Source organism: Girardinichthys multiradiatus, chromosome 19 (assembly GCF_021462225.1).
Source record: "Girardinichthys multiradiatus isolate DD_20200921_A chromosome 19, DD_fGirMul_XY1, whole genome shotgun sequence".
Taxonomy (NCBI): Eukaryota; Metazoa; Chordata; class Actinopteri; order Cyprinodontiformes; family Goodeidae; genus Girardinichthys; species Girardinichthys multiradiatus.
The window spans coordinates 11,256,745-11,277,815 of NC_061811.1; the positions used below are offsets into that span (position 1 = coordinate 11,256,745).

Below are 21,071 nucleotides of genomic sequence, written 5' to 3' on the forward strand. Positions count from 1 at the left end.
TGTGACTCTCTGTAAAGCAAATCCTGCCCCCCTGTGGACAAGACCCCATACCGTCAGGGATTTGATGTTGCAACACACTCCTCAGAAGGTCTCGTGTCAGAACCATGTGATCACTTGTACTACAAGACCAACACCAGCAGCAAGGTGTTGATTTGCAGGTGTGTCTACATGAAGATTGCATGGATATGCCAATATTTCTGTTGCAGCAGAGACATATGGTCAAAACAAGCATGAAGGGAGGAAAATCTGTTTCACAAAGGATAAGAATGAGAAGTGATACAAAGATGATCTTAAAACAAATCTTTTTGTTTCATATTTTTACCTTAGTCTGATTTGTGGGACCACAGGTAGACAGTGTGTGTGCATCTTGTAGGAATTCTCAGGGGGAGATAACACCTGAATCTGTGCTGGTCGGCAATCCAGAGAGGTAATTTCAAGCCTCAGTCATATTGTGTAACAGTGCTCGTTCTCACACACTGATAAGGGAGTGTGCGTGTGTAATGATGTGTGTCCTGAACGCCTGGTCAGGGAGATAATGCAGTGATGGATTTCTTTCATCTGACCATTGTTGAACATTTTCCCTCACCTCTGCTGCTCACACACACACCTTCAAATTTCCATGCGTGTTTGTGTGCACATCCATGTTTTCTTCGCTCAGAGTGGGTATTCCTCGAGCTTCATTCTCATGTTAACCTGCAGCCGGATCTGCAAAGTGCTGATAAAGCTCCCTCTGCATGTTGAAAGGCTTTCTGTGCGTATTGTTCGGAGGTGGCAGAAAGCTGAAAGTGACTCGTCAAATTGTCAGCTACACTCTCCGTTTGTCCCTCCTCCTCTCCATACGGGCCTTTTTTAATGATTTATGACAGGTTCTATCTTTATGTGTAAATATGTACAGTATCCACACCAGCAGAGTGTGCATATTGGTGTCTGTCAGGAGATGTTTCCTTCTTTTTGTAGCAATTCTGGTAGCAATTCTGCATTTTTTTTAAATTAGTCCTCATCATTCATCCTTAGAGGATTGGCGTAAAGGTAACCTCAGTATATACTCACCCTACAGACTTGTCTGTTTTTTTTTTTCTTATTTGACATATCTGAAACATTTAAATGTTAGACAAAGATATCACGCGTAAATCAAAACAGCAGTTTTCAAATGATGGTTTCATTTATTAAGGGAAAAAGCTATCCAGACCACCTTGGTCCTGTGTGAAAATATACCGATTCCCCCCTGTTGTCCTCTTAATGGTTCAGAAAATGAAATTAAGGTTGTAGAGGGCCTAGTTAAAATCTGGACCTAAATCCGACCGGGTTGCTGTGACATGACCTCTCACCCTTGATTGCAGTCGTTGCTGCAGAGGAAGGCACAATAACATTATCGTTTGAATATGGCTTTTAGTATTTATTCAAGTTTTCTTAGTCGGATACTCAAATTTGCCATTCCTCAAGGGTAAGACACCAGGGTGGATGGATCCTGTGGCAGAGACAAGCTCCTGGCACAGAAATAACTTTTTACATTTTACTGGTTGAGAATCATGGACTCAGACCTAGAAGAACTTGTCATGTCTCATGTCTCATGTCTTTTAATGGCAAAGGAGAAAAAATCTTTTTAAACTAATAATTCATGTACAAATCTTCTAACAATTACTGATGAGAGAAAGGCTTCCTGATGCAGTAAAAATATCCCCAGGAAGAATACCAAACATCATTTCAATCTGAGAAGGATGTTCTACTTCTGTTCAGTTATAATTAATTCTGCTGACACCAGTTTACTTAGAATGCACTGTAGAGAAAGGACAAAGGACAATGTGATATTACAAGGAAAACTATGTTCCAGGTAAACATTCAGAATGACTGTGCATCCTTGCAGGGATAGCAAGTTTTTATTCAGAGGAGAGTGAGTAATGATTAGGCGATCTGAAAGCTGCAGAAAATTCTATCTGCTTTTTTGTTTGTTTTGTTGGAAAATAGTAATATAAACATCATAAATTCATCATCATAAATTCAGGATTTTCTTTAGCCTGTCTCAGAAAAGAAGTAGCATAGTATTGATATTCTTGTTCATCTGTCTTCCACTTTTCTAAAATTTTTTGTGAAGGTACATTAACAAAGGAAAGATACTGCTCCCCAGTGAGACTCTACAGCTCTTCCTAGGGACTTCCAAAACATTCCCAGGATTGTGTGTTCTGGGTCTACTCTGTTATCTCCTTCTAGGAAAATGTGCCCTAATTAATCTATCCATCTCCAGGTCAATCCTGGAGTAAACTCACCAAGAGTAAAACACCAGGGTGCTTGAATCCTGTGGCAGAGACAAGCCCCTGGCACAGAAGCAACATTCTACATTTTACTGGTTGAGAATCATGGACTCAGACCTAGAAGAACTGGCTGTCATCATGGCTGCTTTACACTCACCTGTGATCCAGTCTAGTGTGGCTCAGAAGAACCACAGATGAGAACCTGAGGTTGCCAACCCAGACACCCTCTCTCCATGAATAAACCTTCTGGATCAGTCTGAACACCACAAACAGGATTGGTTCTGTTGGAATCAGATTCTCTAAGAAAACAGTACACCATAGACTAAATCTGTACCAAAACCCTTCTGGGGTTCCTCAGAACCCCAAGGACATCCACATAACCATCATCAATACCAGAAGTCCAAAAGCACATCCAGAAACCTCTTAGATCATTTAGTGTTACATTTTTGTGACAATTATGATTAATATCTAAACCAAGGGTCAAAAGAACAAAACTACAAACTTGCAATAATTCATTGCAATTGAAATATCGCAACAAGTAACATTCAATTGTTTCAGGAACCCCTGAGAAACAGTTTAAAAATGGAATACATTTCATATAGATTAAAAATGCTTCTGATTTATCTTTCAGTAGCATATTAGAAATGTATCATCATATGAACCGAAATTTTGAAGAGGAAACCGTCGGAGGAACATGCCCTTAAACTACATTACAACATTTTTAATTCAGAACATAGTGGGCTAATGGCATCCCAATCAATAGAGCGGAATATGTGATGGACCCACTCAAAGAATGCCAAAGGATGAATCCTTCTCTGTGGAATCTTTTCTCCAATATAGGGAAATATGTGGTCTGAATGTGGCTGTTTTGGGTGTTGCAAATTATTCTATTATTGACCTAAATGCGAGGAGACTGTGATGTGGCCAAAAATGATATATCTTATGGCTTTTTGTGTCTATTCAAGTAATCTTTGTTTCATATTATTCATTTAAGTGTGACAAACAAGCAAACGCAGAAGAAATTTGTAAAATGAGTAAGCGTTGTGCAAAGAATCCAGTATAAAGCTACCAATCTTAAACGTGGCATGCAGATGTTTTCCTTTAGCATCACTAAGTTCCAGAATAGAATGTGTAAAGACGTTGATGTGTTGAACTACACATGTCATACACTTTATTAATAACTCTCAAGTAGAGTGGAACTTAACTACAATGGAATAATAAAAAAAAAATGTCCAATTCAATTTATTTGTTTTCATTTAAAGAGAAAAGCAACATGTATTACCTACAGGTTAACAAATTAAACTGCTGCCAGTTCAATTTTATTGTCATAGAACATAGCTGAAAATCTTCTTCCAAAAGCTGTCTAACACTATAAATTTACAAAGCTCGCAAATGTTCACTAATATAAACCTAATGGAGGTATTTTACCAAGTAAACTCTAATAAAGGAAAGTAGCATATGTGTATAAATTCACTATGAGGACCATTGATGGGTTTAATGAAGCCAAGATTTTTCAGCAAAGCAAGAGAAACATGTTTCCCTCCATTAATCTATAGATTCCGGTTTGTTTCCCGCAAATGTTGCTCTTTCTCTGCTAGAAGGACTTTTGTTTTTGGGGCTTCCTCAGTCTGAGTGCAGGTGTCTCTTATCAACATCCTTCAACACTTTGCAAAGACTAGACTGATAATCCTTTCTTTTATTCCATTTTGGAGAGGAGAGACTGAAACTGCTCAATCAGAGTAGGAGAGGATGCTCTTCATGAAATGTTGGAAAATCCAATATATCGACAGGAGGAGCAAGAAGAGAACAAATGGGGAAGAAAGAACAGATAGACAGAGGGGGAGAAATGGAGAAGACTATTTTCTGTGCAGTCCTTCGACACGTTGAGGGATGATCTGATTTACTGTCAAATGTGCAGCTGGATTATCAATATTCTGAGCCAAGACCCTTGATCTACCCTCACAGCCAGCAGAGCTGCGGTATCTGAGATGTTCAAATAAAACAGGAAAACCAAACAGAGCAGAGGCTGTTTGTCTTGTTCCTGTCTAGGAACCCACCACAGACAGACTCTGAGTGTTTCTCTGTCCCGAGAATTAGAGGAGAAAAAAAAAAAGAGGCCTTCAATTTTCCACTCGAGCAGATTTCAATTTCCACCCACATCCCCCTCCGTGACTCCAGCCTCCCTTTGTTCCTGACAACATTTAGGCTGCAGGGATGAAAGAGACTGTTTCTCAATCATTTGTTTCCCATCACTCGTTCAAATAGAGAAACTGGGTGTTTGGAAGCAGCTTTGGGATACAGATGAATCAGGAATAACTGGAAGTCTGCACCAACATCTGTGTTTCTCTTTTCACCAAATGCTTTACTGGACAGAGGAACAGCAATGTCACAGGTCAGAAGAAGAATGTTAATAATAGTTTAATTTCTAATGATGCATTTAAGCATTTAAGAATTATCAATTTTATATAGTAAATCTACAAACAAGTACTGAATGACTGAGAGGAAATTCCATCCATCCATCCATCCACAAAGACAAAATCATTCATATTATGGCATGGAGGGTTTTCAGCCTCAATGACTTGAAGACTCTTCCTAGTATTGAGGAAATGATTAGAGTCACACACAATATTGGGTTTAAACCTTTTTATTTACAAGTACGATTAAATATAACATTTTACTGAGGTATAGATTTATATGGTTCATGTCATTAGAGTCCACTTATTCTCAGTTTTTGCAGCTTTAAAGAAGTGTATGTGCATAGAGTGTCTGTAAAACATGTGGTTATACACACATATGTCTTTGCTGGTCATCAAATCTGAGAGCTGACTGACAACACGGAAGTATTACTGTCAGAGTTAGACACACTGAAAAACTCAGAGAACGTATGCAATGAAGACACAAGCAAGTCAAAGTTATCTTTGGCTGGCCAGGGAGAGACAATTCATTCTCTCAAAGGAGCGGCCCTGTGTCACAGCCTTTTATTAAAGAAAGAAAAAACACTCATGTTACAGCATTGTGGGTGTGGCTACACACAGTTTCACAAATACTGAAAGTCCTACTGAATAAAACTGGTTCTGTCCATATACTGATACAGCCCACACGTTCACATCTGGCATCCAAGGCCACGAAGATTGGCTGGGGTGCGAACAGTATTCTTCCCAGAACTACTCCACACACACACAAGTTCCTGCTCAGTCTGCATAGCAACCACCCAAATGCAACTCTAAGACAAGATGACAATTCTGTTAATAGTTCATAAAAGTACTTCAAAGATAAATGTAAAAAGTATTCACCCAACTAAATAAATGAAAATGTCTTTTAATGGCAAAGGAGAAAACATCTTTTTAAACTAATAATTCATGTACAAATCTTCTAACAATTACTGATGAGAGAAAGGCTTCCTGATGCAGTAAAAATATCCCCAGGAAGAATACCAAACATCATTTCAATCTGAGAAGGATGTTCTACTTCTGTTCAGTTATAATTAATTCTGCTGACACCAGTTTACTTAGAATGCACTGTAGAGAAAGGACAAAGGACAATGTGATATTACAAGGAAAACTATGTTCCAGGTAAACATTCAGAATGACTGTGCATCCTTGCAGGGATAGCAAGTTTTTATTCAGAGGAGAGTGAGTAATGATTAGGCTATCTGAAAGCTGCAGAAAATTCTATCTGCTTTTTTGTTTGTTTTGTTGGAAAATAGTAATATAAACATCATAAATTTATCATCATAAATTCAGGATTTTCTTTAGCCTGTCTCAGAAAAGAAGTAGCATAGTATTGATATTCTTGTTCATCTGTCTTCCACTTTTCTAAAATATTTTGTGAAGGTACATTAACAAAGGAAAGATACTGCTCCCCAGTGAGACTCTACAGCTCTTCCTAGGGACTTCCAAAACATTCCCAGGATTGTGTGTTCTGGGTCTACTCTGTTATCTCCTTCTAGGAAAATGTGCCCTAATTAATCTATCCATCTCCAGGTCAATCCTGGAGTAAACTCACCAAGAGTAAAACACCAGGGTGCTTGAATCCTGTGGCAGAGACAAGCCCCTGGCACAGAAGCAACATTCTACATTTTACTGGTTGAGAATCATGGACTCAGACCTAGAAGAACTGGCTGTCATCATGGCTGCTTTACACTCACCTGTGATCCAGTCTAGTGTGGCTCAGAAGAACCACAGATGAGAACCTGAGGTTGCCAACCCAGACACCCTCTCTCCATGAATAAACCTTCTGGATCAGTCTGAACACCACAAACAGGATTGGTTCTCTTGGAGTCAGATTCACTAAGACAACAGTACACCATAGACTAAATGTGAACCAAAATCTTTTTGGGTGCACATCAGAACTCCAAGGACATCGCATGACCATCATCAGTGACCGGAAGTCTAAACGCACATCCAGAAACCTCTCAGATAATTTAGTGTTCATCACATTTTTGTGACAATTATGATTAAAATCTAAATATCTCAACTAGTAACACTCAGTTGTTTCAGGAACTCCTGACAGTTTAAAAATTGAGTACATTTCAAAAAGGAAATCAGTATAGATTAAAAATATTTCTGATTTACAACATTTTTAATTCAGAACATAGTGAGTAAATGGTATTCCAATCAATAGGACAGGACATGTGATGGACCCATTGAAAGAATGCCAAAGAATGAATCGTAATCTGTTGAAGATAGTGCTTCTTTTCTCCAATATGGGGAAATATTTGGTCTGAATGTAGCTGTTTTGTGTGTTGCAAATTATTCTATTATTGACCCAAAAGCAAGGAGACCGTGAGGTGGCTGTAAATGGCATGTTTTACCTACAAATATTCAGTAAACTGCAACATAAGTGTAATCACATCAGGGGTGATGCATCATCATAAGAGAACTGTCAGAGACACAAAGGAGGAAAAGATGAGAGACGAATACTGAGTGTGCCAATACTTCCGATGTTTCTGTGACGGATATTTTATAGATTAATGCTTTTTGTCACACCTTTGCTCTCAAACTGGAGTTTCTGTAAACATATTTGTTCTTCAACAACTTATAGTGATACTTCTGAGGGAGTAAGTTATATTACAGTCAGACCCCCTTGTTCAAAGGCTTTCATTTGAGAAAAACTGAATGGTCCCCTTAAGATCTGGGGTAAATGTGTACCTCTAACACAGGGGGAAATGTATCTTGGTGTCTTGATCCAGAGTAATTGGGGCTTTGTTTGGAGTATTGAGGATTATGTTCTGGTCTGTGTTGATGAGAACGGATCTGAGATGAAAGGGGAAACTTTTAATTTATTGTTCCATCAATGTTCCAACCTTTGGCCAATGTCATGATATATGAATCAAGTGAAGAAAAGAATAAGACCCTGGATTCAAGCAGCCGAAATGTGCTTCCTCTGTAGGGTGGCTGGACTCAGCCTTAGGATCTCTATCATCTAGGGGGAGCTTGCAGTAAAGCTGCTACTTCTCCACATCGAAGAGAGTTAGGTAAGGTGGTACATCCGATCACGGTGCTTCTTGGATGCTCCTCTTTGAAGGAGTTTTCAGAACCCACAGGCAGGAGACCCTGAGGCAGACCTCAAAATTTGTTGGAAATCCTCCTGGAAAAGCTGTGGAGTGCTGCTTCTGGACCCAAAACCTTCATGACTCTACTTTGGATATGTTTAACAGGCTGAAAAATGAACGGCCCATCTACTATTCATTTTTGAGTGTTGAAAAATCTGGAAAGTGAGGAAGGGATATGAAGACCCAACCTCAGTTGCAGTCAAATAAATATGTTTGATTTTTTTGAGGCTGGTCTGATGCAGGTGGGTAGTGTGAGCTGATCACTGACTGACCTGCAAACGCGTGTTTCTTAAAGCCAATGACAAAGAGAATCCGGGAGACGGCATCTTTTGCTTTTATGTAACCATACAACATTGTGAACATAAACACAAAGCAGCACTGGGCTATAACTATAAATTATAACCTAATTACATTAAAGTAGTGATAAAAAAAAAAAAAAAAAAGTAAAACAGACAGGTACTAAAACACAGTATGTGATGAAAACTGAACAATTCATATATCGTGCATAAAGGAAGTAGGACTTAATTAAACAAATTGACATATTTGAAATATCTTCTAAATAGAATAAACATATTTATCATACATTCTTAATGTTTCTTTTCCATGATTCAGACCAAACATTAAATTGTTGCCTGTTCAGACAGACATATTAACATTGACACTCATTCAAAAACCCACAAACAACCTCAGATTCATGCTCCAAACACACACCATGAGTATAGCAAAGAATACAGTCAAATCTATCCAAATCATATTCACTTGTGGGTTAAACTTAACATATTTTAAATTGTGTCTTATTTATTTGATGGGGGAGTGGAACAGATTTTGGGGTTTTAATTGTATTGTGGATTTTAGGACCTGAAAGATTAGTCTATAGCTGATGTTTTTCTTTATATAACTTGTTTTGATATTCCTAAACATCTTTGTTTGCAGATCTCCATCCAACAACTCTAGGTTTACACTTTGATTCCATCCTGGGCCTGTCATAAGAGTTGAGCTGCATCACTGGGCTGTTGTTTGTTGTGGGGGAAAATGAGCTAAAAATGTATATAACTTTCCTTACCTTACCTAACATTCCTTAGGTAAAATAAACTAGCTTTATTTGTATAATTTTCATCTTTGGGTATTTTTATTCTAAGCTCCTAACTGTTGAATAATGTCAGGATGTACGAGTACCAAGATCAAATAAATCTGTCAGCATTAGTTTGAATCCTTAATAATCGGTTAAGCCATGTATTTTTTTCAAATGGAGTTTGTGTCCATCATCATACAGTCTGAATAGGCATGCTGCTAATTAACAGGAGCTTGAATAGAAATTCATTTTCACACATGAGGATTGCATTCATCTGCAAACCCCTGATAATTCCGTGTTTTATTTCTTTGTCTAATTGTAAAAATATAAATTAAAGTGACAATATTCTAATGTCATGCTTTTTAGCTGATTGTGATTTCTTCATTGTTGCATCTATAGAAGATTAACCAAACCCATCATTTGCTCATTACAGGTGGTGTACAAGAACAATGACATCCGCCTCGAGTTGTCCCGGATGGCTCGGATTCTGGATCCAAAAATGAAAATCCAGGGTGAGGTGTCCTACAAGTGTGAGAACGTGGCCACGTTGGACCCAATCTCCTTTGAGACTCCAGAGGCATACATTAGCCTCCCCAAGTGGAATACTAAGCGGATGGGATCAATCTCTTTTGACTTCCGCACGACTGAGCCTAATGGACTCATCCTGTTCACCCATGGAAAGCGACAGGAGCGCAAAGATGCTGCTCGCAGCCAGAAAAACACCAAGGTCAGTTCATAACACCTGAAATTATTCCCAATTTCATTTCTCATTTGTTTAATGTTCACCTGACCATGTCTGCAAAAATGAGGTCACAAGATGTTGGAGGACCAAAAAACATGTTGCTTATACTTAATGGTACTCTCTGGTTCTCCTGCACAGGTGGATTTCTTTGCTGTCGAGCTCCTGGATGGCAGCCTGTACCTACTATTGGATATGGGCTCTGGGACAATAAAGGTGAAAGCCACCCAAACAAAAGTAAATGATGGGGCATGGTACCACGTGGATATCCAGAGAGACGGACGCTCAGGTCAGTGAAGTAGTTGTTTGTAGAAACTGGAATTACTGCTGAAATCCTGAGCTGTGATGCTAGTTACATCATGAGTTATACTCACTGCCCAAACATGTAAGCCTTCGGAAGAAATGGTCAAGTTCGGACATAATCTGGTGCACATACCTTTCAGCAATTTCATTTACTGGGAGGAACCAGCCAAGGCTCATCTAGTTCCACAATTTAACCCCTATCAAACTCCACCAGTGATGGTAATGCCGTCTAATGTGTGTACCAGAAATTCTTTGTCTGATGACCTTCATTTATTGTTCTGAATCTCAGATCATTGGGTAACTGCCTGTAAGACTTATGCCAACTTAAGCCAGTTCTAGACAGTCTAGCTCCTTGTAGATCTAATCAAACCAAAATGCCCAAACTGGATCATTCAAAATGCGTAAAGTTAAGTTTCCAAAATTATTGGAATAGATATGAAGCAAGGAAGCACAAGTTTAGCATGAACTCTGTAGCCAGTGCCAAGGCTAAAACAAATACATATTTTTCTTATCTTCACAATGTTCTGCTAACATGGACCACCCCATGTAGTTTAGTCTATCTGAAGTCGCTTGTCTGTTAGTGGTAGATTGTAGAGTCTTTCAGTCCTTACAGAACGTCTTGGAGTACCTACAGTTTTTTTTTTTTTTTTTGCCATAAATAATCTGCCGCCTCTGTCACTGATCTTCTAAGGCCTTAAAACTTCCTCCTAAACCACTGAAAATACTGTACTCTTAGACATGACCGAAATGGCCTTACTTTAAACATTAGTAAAATTTCTAAGCAGCATTTCTCGAATATGACTGTGACTTAGACTGAAGTTATAGACTGAAAGCTTATGAAGCTAAGCCATGGACAATTCTTGTTAGAGTTTCAAATTGGGCACCTTATTTCTTACCTTGGTAGGTGTACCTCTGCTGTACATCAAATTCTTTAGACATTCTTTGCAAATGTCATTGTCTTTTCCTAACTTTTTGAGTTAAGGCATCAAGATAAGGGTGTGGTTAGTTGAGGTAGCCCCCCAAAAATCTTGAGATTTCCAGCTACAAAAACTTCTGAAGCACCTATTCTTTGTGCTTAAACCTACAGATAAATCACACATCACCATACATTAGATTTTTAGCCCTATAAGATCCAAGGATAAGTCCAAGACTTAATGCCTTGGCTGTTAGCCCCAAAGGGGCATTGATCCGCTCCAATTAAGCCCCAGAACTAACAGATGAAATTCCATGGTCCAATTGTTTAATGATATATACAGAAAACTCAAAGACTTTTCTACCCACAATACCAAACCGGTGGTAGTTTGGAGGGGGTAGCACTAAATCTCTATCATGTGTTGCTGCTGCTGTTGGCTTTTGTTAATCTGTCCTTTCCCTGTTTGCCTTAGGCACCATCTCTGTAAACAGCAGGCGGACACCGTTTACAGCCAGTGGTGAGAGTGAAATTCTGGACCTGGAGGGAGACATGTATCTGGGAGGCCTTCCAGTCGACCGCTCCAACCTTATCCTGCCCACCGAGCTCTGGACAGCAATGCTCAACTATGGCTACGTCGGGTGCGTTCGTGACCTTTTCATTGATGGTCGCAGCAAGGACATACGTCAGATCGCAGAGGCACAAAATGGCGCTGGAATCAAACCCTCCTGCAACAAACAACAAGGAAAGCAGTGCGAGAGCTACCCATGCAAAAACCGGGGAGTCTGCAAAGAAGGTTGGAACCGATTTATCTGTGACTGCACTGGCACTGGGTATTGGTCACGCACCTGTGAGAGAGGTAACCCTGGGTTTGGATTTGCATTTTTGTGTGCTCTTATGTGAAAATGGGAGTAAATTATTATTTTAATCAGAAGGTATAGAGTGTAGTGACACAATGAAGAAGTGAGGCAGGAAAAGCAGCAGGTGTTAGTTTTATAAAATAAAATGGTTATAGTGATTAATATTCATTGGAGCAACGGCAAGCAGGTGACATATTCAACTTACACTCACCGGCCACTTTATTAGGTACATCTTGGTAGTACCGGGCTGGACACCCTTTTGCCTTCAGAACTGCCTTAATCCTTCGTAGCATAGATTCAACAAGGTACTGGAAACATTCCTCAGAGAGTTTGGTCCATATTGACATGATAGCATCACACAGATGCTGCAGATTTGTCAGCTGCATCCATGATGCGAATCTCCCGTTCCACCACATCCCAAAGGTGCTCTATTGGATTGAGATCTGGTGACTGGAGGCCATTTGAGTACAAATAACTCATTGTCATGTTCAAGAAACCAGTCTGAGATGATTCTTGCTTTATGACATGGCACGTTGTCCTGCTGGAAGTAACCATCAGAAGATGGGTACACTGTGGTCATAAAGGGATGGACATGGTCAGCAACAATGTTCAGGTAGGATGTGGCGTTGACGCGATGCTCAATTGGTACTAAGGGGTACTAAGGGGCCCAAAGTGTGCCAAGAAAATATCCCCCACACCATTACACCACCACCACCAGCCTAAACCGTTGATACAAGGCAGGATGGATCCATGCTTTGATGTTGTTGACACCAAATTCTGATCCTACCATCCAAATGTCGCAGCAGAAATCAAGACTCATCAGACCAGGCAACATTTTTCCAATCTTCTATTGTCCAATTTTGATGAGCCTGTGCGAATTGTAGCCTCAGTTTCCTGTTCTTAGCTGACAGGAGTAGCACCCTGTGTGGTCTTCTGCTGCTGCAGCCCATCCGCCTCAAGTTACGTTCAGAGATGCTCTTCTGCATGCCTTCGTTGTAATGAGTAGTTATTTGAGTTACTGTTGCCTTTCTATCAGCTCAAACCAGTCTGGCCATTCTCCTCTGACCTCTGGCATCAACAAGGCATTTGCACCCACAGAACTGCAGCTCCCTGGGTATTTTCTCTTTTTCTGACCATTCTCTGTAAACCCTAGAGATGGTAGTGCATGAAAATCCCAGTAGATCAGCAGTTTTTGAAATACTCAGACCAGCCTGTCTAGCACCAACAACCATGCCACGTTCAAAGTCACTTAAATCACCTTTCTTCTCCATTCTGATGCTCGGTTTGAACTGCAGAAGATCATCTTGACCATGTCTACATATCTAAATGCATTGAGTTATTGCCGTGTGATTGGCTGATTAGAAATTTGCGTTAACGAGGAGTTGGACAGGTGTACCTAATAAAGTGGCCGGTGAGTGTCCATGCACTGAGTGCAAAAAGACCCCTCAACTAAATAAAGCAAGCTATCATATAACTGACTCTGAAACATGATTTTAAATGAAAAGGAGATGAGGAACACATTGAGAAAGCTTTTACTGAAACACAAATATTCATAAAGATATCTGAAATCCATTACCAAGCATCAGTGCAGGGAACACTTTGAGTGACGCTGGATTTTTCATGTTAGAAATATTATTTTAGATTAAATTAGATGCTTACCTGGTACTGTTAATGCAGTTTTTTTGAGTATATCAGGGTAAGAAAACGTGCACGCTCTTCTTGATCTGCATTGTGTGGATGCGATAAGTCAAGTCAACCTTAAGATAACATTAATGGGTCAATTTTGCGAATGAAACCTTTCTGTTTAGATTTAGAATATCCATCAAGGTCCCCCCAACTTTAATCTGGCTGATCTGCTGAAGTTACAAGTCCATCAAGGATTTTAAGAGCTTTCTGCTTTGCTGTGGAAATTATTTCTATGGGGAAACAATGTATTATTACTAGAACACCTTATTTTCGGACAGGTTTTGTTCTTGCTTTAATGATTGTTTGGTAAGTTCCGGTCATCCATTTCAGGACCAGTTGACACTAAGTTTAAGGTGATATAATTTTGCTAGACTGTGTCTATATGGGAAGGAGCCATGATTAATATTTTACCTCTCTAAGACAACACATGGAACTAATGTAGGTGTATTACCTACATAGGGCCATACAAGTTTATATTAGAAAATCATTTGATCTATGGATGTAAAACAATATTTATTCCTAATTCTTGATTTTCCATTACCAAATATTTGCTAAACTTTTGTGTCACCTAATGCCAATATGTTTGCACCAGAAATAGGTAACTGAAGCGATGATGCGAGCTTTAGCTTAGCAGTAGTTTACACTTTCTGTTTGTTTACATTAGTCTTTTTTATTAAAGTTTCGGTCAAACGTCACGCTTTAATGGCTAAATGAAGGATGGCGAGTAAATAAAAAATCTAATTTCACTGCACATTCCACTCCCATGTAGAAGTATAAGAGGAATTTTAAGTAACTGCTGAATAATCCTATCTGTAGCATATTATCTAATAAATATTTTAGAAAAATAAATTATCCCTTATGTTGAAATGTTTTTACTCTTAATGTTTGGAAGCTGCATCCGGCTATGTGCTGTATGAAACCCTCTTATTGATGTATTAAACAAGTGAATCGTAGAATACAACACAGTCTCACCTGAGTAAAAATGTTCTGCTCTCCTACATCCTTCTGCCGTTTCATAATCTCTACCGTCCGGGTTTACTGCTGAGCTGACTGCAGACGTCGTCTTCAGAGAGATGTAAATTAATTCCTAAGCCATTTACAGCTGACACACAAGTTTTCTGTTCAGCATTGAGTCTCTCCTGAATTCACCACAGAGCTGTAAGGAAGGTCTTCCGAATGCCAGGAACCGACCGGGATAAAAACGTTCAGTCAATGAACATTCAATGAACAAACCTTTTAGGGCATTAAGGATCTAAGTATCTGCCAACATTAACGGAGTTGGTGCTGTGTAACAGTTTACACGTGGCATCTGTTGGATTAATAAACCATCACTGTTTAATATACACATGGTCATGTAGAGGTTTTATGTTGCCTTTTTAAGTTGTTAGGGCAAAACTATTTTACAGTGTGAAAAAGTTATTTACTAAATCTTTAGTCTAAAACGTCAGTGGTAGCATTTTCTCATAGGACCGGAACACCATCCATCCATCCATCCATCCATCCATCCATGAGAGGATGTACAAAGACAAAATCAGTTGCTCACTTCAATTACAAAATTCCTCAGTTTTAAAATGTATTGTTACATTTAAGGATGTCAGGTTTTACTATACAAGTCTGAGTCAAACATGATACTTTGTTCACTGTGTTTTGGCAATTAAAACCAACTGGTTTGTGGCATTTCTCTACCCCACCTGTCTATTCCTACAAATACACCTCAGCCTGCCAATGAGAGGAAATTGTCCTGTCCACCTGACCAGTTTTCCTTCTTTTGTCCAGAACATTTATTAAAGATTGATCAAGGACGGAAACACATTTTCACACCCCTAACCTTTCAAATTGTTCACACTCCTTTTAGCATATCAAATAGCAACTTTCTCATATTTTAATTATTTTTTTTCTAATTTCCCTTATCCAGTAGACTACAGAATAATATTAACACCTCGGAGTCTCATTATTACTTTGGAAAAGAGAAGTTGCAGGGTGTCAATGGGTCAATCTGACTGGAAACATTTTCCATCAGATTAAAATTTTTCAATTTAACTATCAGGTAGTATTATTTGCCTTACATTTTAGATGAGTGGATCTAGCTCCTTTTTGCGTGCTCACAGCTGCTTTTAATGAGTACTATAAACTTAATTAAACCTTTGACTTCATATTTTTTATTTTAAAGAGAATTATTTGCACTTTTCTGCCATAGTATTGATTGCTAATCATTTAGAAGACTTCAGGTTTATCTGAAAAGAGCACATCATTAGGATTGTGTCTCTGTTGGTTTTACACATGAAATCTGGCAGTTACTGGGTTCCCTGAAATTATCTCCTGCTGTTTCAGAAAGGTTTGGATATTTTTCTGCTTCTTCAGAATCAGATCTTCACTTGTAATAAAGTGTCGGAGGAAACAATTTGCATTTATATAGATCTGTGTATTTAAAATGACCTAAAAAGTGTAGTTACTTTTAAGCCACAATAGCCATGAAGAAATCCCTGAAAATTTTGTTATGATATAAAGTGTTTTTATCATTACCATGCTTCCTTATTTTTAACTTTGTGGCCAAGAGTTATTATTATATTGATCCATTTAACAAAGAACTATATATTTTTAATATTTATTGTGATTATTTCTGATGATTGCAGCTTACATCTGACAAAAACCCAAACCTCAGTTTGTAAAAAAATTTGAATGTTGCATAAGATCAATAAAATAAAGATTTTTACCTGAGAAGTTTAAGCCTGCTGAAAGGATGCCAATGTACTGTACAATATATGCACACCTAATACTTGCTAGGGAGTCTTTCTACAGGAATTACTATGTCTAAGTGGTGTGGCAAGAAGGCAATCAGCTTGTGACACAGTTGAGGCAGGTCCAGGCTGCTTTAATTGCGGCCTTTGGCTCATTTGCATTGTTGGGTCCTGGTGTCTCCCATCTTCCTCTTGACAATACTTCTTTGAATCTCAATGGGGCTTAGGTCAGGCCAGTTTGCTGGCAAGTCAACGGGTACCATGGCTATTACATCAAGTACTGGTTATTCTTCTTGCTTGTGCACCTTTTTCTATCAGACTTTTCCTTTCCACCAAACTTTCGATTGACAGGCCTGGATCCAGCTTCTTTAGTTATGACATTTTGTTACCCTCCTTGTAGAGTGTAACAGCGTCTGCTATCAAGTCAGCAGTCTTCCTACTGATTGTGTAGGCCATATTATAGTATTTATGTACTTACGTCTCTTTTTTAATGGTTTTATCAGTCACTCAGTCAGTCATTTTCTATACCGCTTTTTCCATAGTGAGTCGCGAGAAAGCTGGTGCCTATCTCCAGTAGTCTAAGGGCGGGAGGTGGGGTACACCCTGGACAGGTCACCAGTCCATCGCAGGGCAACACAGTCACACACAGCACACACAACTACGCACACACACCTAAGGGTTATTTAGAGAAACCAGTTAACCTAACAGTCATGTTTTTGGACTGTGGGAGGAAGCCCGAATACCTGGAGAGAACTTACGCATGGTAATGTTTAGTTATGTTAAAATGTTGAGACACCAATTCTTGAGTTTTAATTAGTTGTAAGCCATGATCGTCCACATTAACAGAATTAAACACTCGAAATGTATCTTACACTGTGTGTAATGAATCAGTATAGTAACCAAGTGTCACTTTTTCAAATGAGTTCTTAAAAAAATTTTGTTTTTTTTATTGAGATGCATCTGTAAGAAGAGACACTGCTTGGACAGCAAGTAAGTGTATATCGATTGTGTGGTCACCCTCCATCTCACAAGCAGCTGCATCCAAGTAAACATGAAATGTCAGAGTTAATCTGACAGGCCAAATCTCAGCTGGAATGGGGGCTTAAAAAGTAATTTCAAAACATGTTTGCTATCTGCAGAAAAACTTGAACAAAGAACACATCATGTCTTTATCTAAACCTGATATGAGCCGAATTTTGGTGCAAAACACTTTCTAAAGCTGCAATAATTATTTACAGCTTAATTTTAATGTTTAAATTCAAAACAGCATGTTTTGGCAACAGATTTCTGCAAGCTGAAAGGTGGACTGTGTCTCCCCCATGTGGCCTTTTGACAGCCCTACACCCGGCTGATCATGCGGTAAAAGGGAGCAAAAGGACATTTAGAGGACACCTAATGCTTCAGCACTTAGTTAGACAGTTTATCATATATAATTATTGTGACAAGGACAATAATTATGTCTGATTGATTCCAACAGAAGGCCAGAAAAGGAAACCTGCCCTGCTATTCAGCTTGTGACAAAAGGCAGCAGGGCATATTTGGTCAAATCTGGAAAAGATTTTTACCTTTAGAGATTTATTTTTCTATGGGGGAATCAAATTCTGGAGAATCAAACATTTAAAAAGTCAGTATCAGTTTTTTTTTTACCCTTGCTCACATTTTTTTTTTACATATATATATACAGGGGTTGGACAATGAAACTGAAACACCTGTCATTTTAATGTGGGAGGTTTCATGGCTAAATTGGACCAGCCTGGTAGCCAGTCTTCATTGATTGCACATTGCACCAGTAAGAGCAGAGTGTGAAGGTTCAATTAGCAGGGTAAGAGAACAGTTTTGCTCAAAATATTGAAATACAAACAACCTTATGGGTGACATACCAGAGTTCAAAAGAGGACAAATTGTTGGTGCACATCTTGCTGGCGCATCTGTGACCAAGACAGCAAGTCTTTGTGATGTATCAAGAACCACGGTATCCAGGGTAATGTCAGCATACCACCAAGAAGGACGAACCACATCCAACAGGATTAACTGTGGACGCAAGAGGAAGCTGTCTGAAAGGGCTGTTCAGGTGCTAACCCAGATTGTATCCATAAAACATAAAACCACGGCTGCCCAAATCACGGCAGAATTAAATGTGCACCTCAACTCTCCTGTTTCCACCAGAACTGTCCCTCAGGAGCTCCACAGGGTCAATATACACGGCCGGGCTGCTATAGCCAAACCTTTGGTCACTCATGCCAATGCCAAACATCGGTTTCAATGGTGCAAGGAGCGCAAATCTTGGGCTGTGGACAATGTGAAACATGTATTGTTCTCTGATGAGTCCACCTTTACTGTTTTCCCCACATCCGGGAGAGTTACGGTGTGGAGAAGCCCCAAAGAAGCGTACCACCCAGACTGTTGCATGCCCAGAGTGAAGCATGGGGGTGGATCAGTGATGGTTTGGGCTGCCATATCATGGCATTCCCTTGGCCCAATACTTGTGCTAGATGGGCGCGTCACTGCCAAGGACTACCGAACCATTCTTGAGGACCATGTGCATCCAATGGTTCAAACATTGTATCCTGAAGGCGGTGCCGTTTATCAGGATGACAATGCACCAATACACACAGCAAGACTGTTGAAAGATTGGTTTGATGAACATGAAAGTGAAGTTGAACATCTCCCATGGCCTGCACAGTCACCAGATCTAAATATTATTGAGCCACTTTGGGGTGTTTTGGAGGAGCGAGTCAGGAAACGTTTTCCTCCACCAGTATCACGTATTGACCTGGCCACTATCCTGCAAGAAGAATGGCTTAAAATCCCTCTGACCACTGTGCAGGACTTGTTTATGTCATTCCCAAGACGAATTGACGCTGTATTGGCCGCAAAAGGAGGCCCTACACCATACTAATAAATTATTGTGGTCTAAAACCAGGTGTTTCAGTTTCATTGTCCAACCCCTGTATATATACATACGTCCAGCGCAGACATATGTATTGAAAACTGTCCTTAGTTTGATTACTACTAGTATGTTTTAAATTGACATTTTCAATCTAAAAGAAGAATTATAAAGAATTTAATATTCTTTTAAATTGGATTTTCGGAAACTTTGGTGGGAGCTTATTTAAAAGTAGGCTGTTTCTTGATAATCTTAGCTATAAATATGAGGTTTTGTAAATATAATCTGTTTGATGAGAAAGGTTCTCTATAGCAGCATAGTGTGTTTATGCCTTGGGTCGGCTCTGAACACTATAAACATTAATCAGTATTTTAATACGGTTCCCATGTAATCTTGATTTGTCCATAATTTGATTTTATGATTAACCAGGTATGGATAAGTATGGAAAAAAAAATTTGTGAAAGGAAAAATGTCTGATGTCCCAGACTTTTTTCTAAAGGATCAAGACATAATTTTGCTCAACAAATGCTGTTTTTTTTAACCTTTATTTAAATGCCATGCTTTGTCTGTGATTTTCCACCATTGAATTTTCACATGTTACTCATCAGTGTTTGGGTTTTGAATCTACTAATGAAATGCACACTCATTCAAAAATCAAAACTGCAAATGTCTTTTATTTTTTGGGCTCAATGTAACTTTGGTTAAACTTGACCTGTGGTTTTTAAACTGGGTCAAGTAAAATGCTAAACAAAGCTTTAAAACAGAGAAGACTAATGATTCACTAGTTGTGTTTTACTCTGCATTTAGTGTAGGGCGCTACAGTTGATCCACACTGAAAATTGGAAGCCAGTTTCTACAATGTGTTGTTTTATGATTTGTAGAACCTATGGTCAATACCTGAATATCATTCAAGACATTCAAGGTCAATGTCTTGTACTTAAATGTGCAGAATGTTACAAAAACTGCTGATAAAGTCCTCCAATTTGAGTCAGGAAAAGTGTGGAATTTTGAAATGAAAAATGTGTAAGTACCCTCGTTTAATGTCATCTGTGGACTATGTCAAAGCTTTTTGAATTATTAATTTCCAGCATAAGATTATTTGTAGAAAAGGCTTTGATCAGCAAATGTTCAGACAAAATTCAACATAACAAGGTAGATCTCATGATGCTACTTCATGAAATAAGGTTCTTTCGGCTAGACCTGTGGTCCAGCGCAGACATTTTGAAGGGATCAGAAGCAGAGCTGTTCTTGTAGGTTAAAGGTCATATTTAAAGTGTCCATGTACACTACAAGTGTCACCTGTCAGGAATTAGCTGTCCTTTGTTTGTTAACATCCATCCTGTCTCTAACCGACAGAGGCCTCCATCCTCTCCTATGATGGAAGCATGTATATGAAGGTGGTGATGCCAACTGTCATGCACACAGAGGCTGAAGACGTCTCCCTGCGCTTCCGTTCGCAGCGGGCCTACGGCCTCCTCATGGCCACCACCTCCCAGGACTCGGCCGACACACTGCGGCTCGAGTTGGATGGGAGCCGCGTAAAACTCACAGTCAACTTAGGTATCGTATAACCCCAACACCAAAAGCTCAAGCAGCTCTTTCTTCATCCATCTGCCCCCACATTTCTGTCTTCGCCATGAGCCGATTTACCTTCCAGGGGTAACGTCTCTAATCCACTGCTTTTCCTCTCTCTTTCTCATCCCCTAATTCTTCCAATTACCTTACATTTTTTGAATAGACTATAGTATTGTTCTCTCTCTTGTTTGCATGAGTATTGAGGCAGTTTCTGCACACAAATGTTATTATAGTGGTAAAAATATGTATCTCATCTCTGAAAAAGCAAACAAAAAAATCTTTACAGGATTATTGAGACAGCTGCAGCACAAAGTACCAGAATAATTTAGTTTCTGATTCGATCAGTTAGAACATTAGAATAAACTCCTTCTGCATTTCTCACTAACTCCAGGTCATTTCTTTCTTTGCTAACAGCAGTATCCTTAATGAAGTGTGTGCTTTCTCAGCGTCTTGTTCTTTCCATTCTCCTGTCGGCTTCATTCTTCCATCATGCTTTGT

The 21,071-nt window shown here is 39.2% G+C and overlaps 1 protein-coding gene across 1 annotated transcript in view; it reads left to right on the forward strand.

The window, feature by feature from the left end:
• nrxn3a (neurexin 3a) overlaps nt 1-21,071 on the forward strand; it is a 195,252-nt gene that overhangs the window by 113,310 nt on the left and 60,871 nt on the right. The window contains 4 exon segments of the mRNA XM_047344991.1: nt 9,309-9,602; nt 9,756-9,903; nt 11,303-11,686; nt 20,355-20,558. Coding sequence (XP_047200947.1) covers nt 9,309-9,602; nt 9,756-9,903; nt 11,303-11,686; nt 20,355-20,558 — 1,030 coding nt within the window.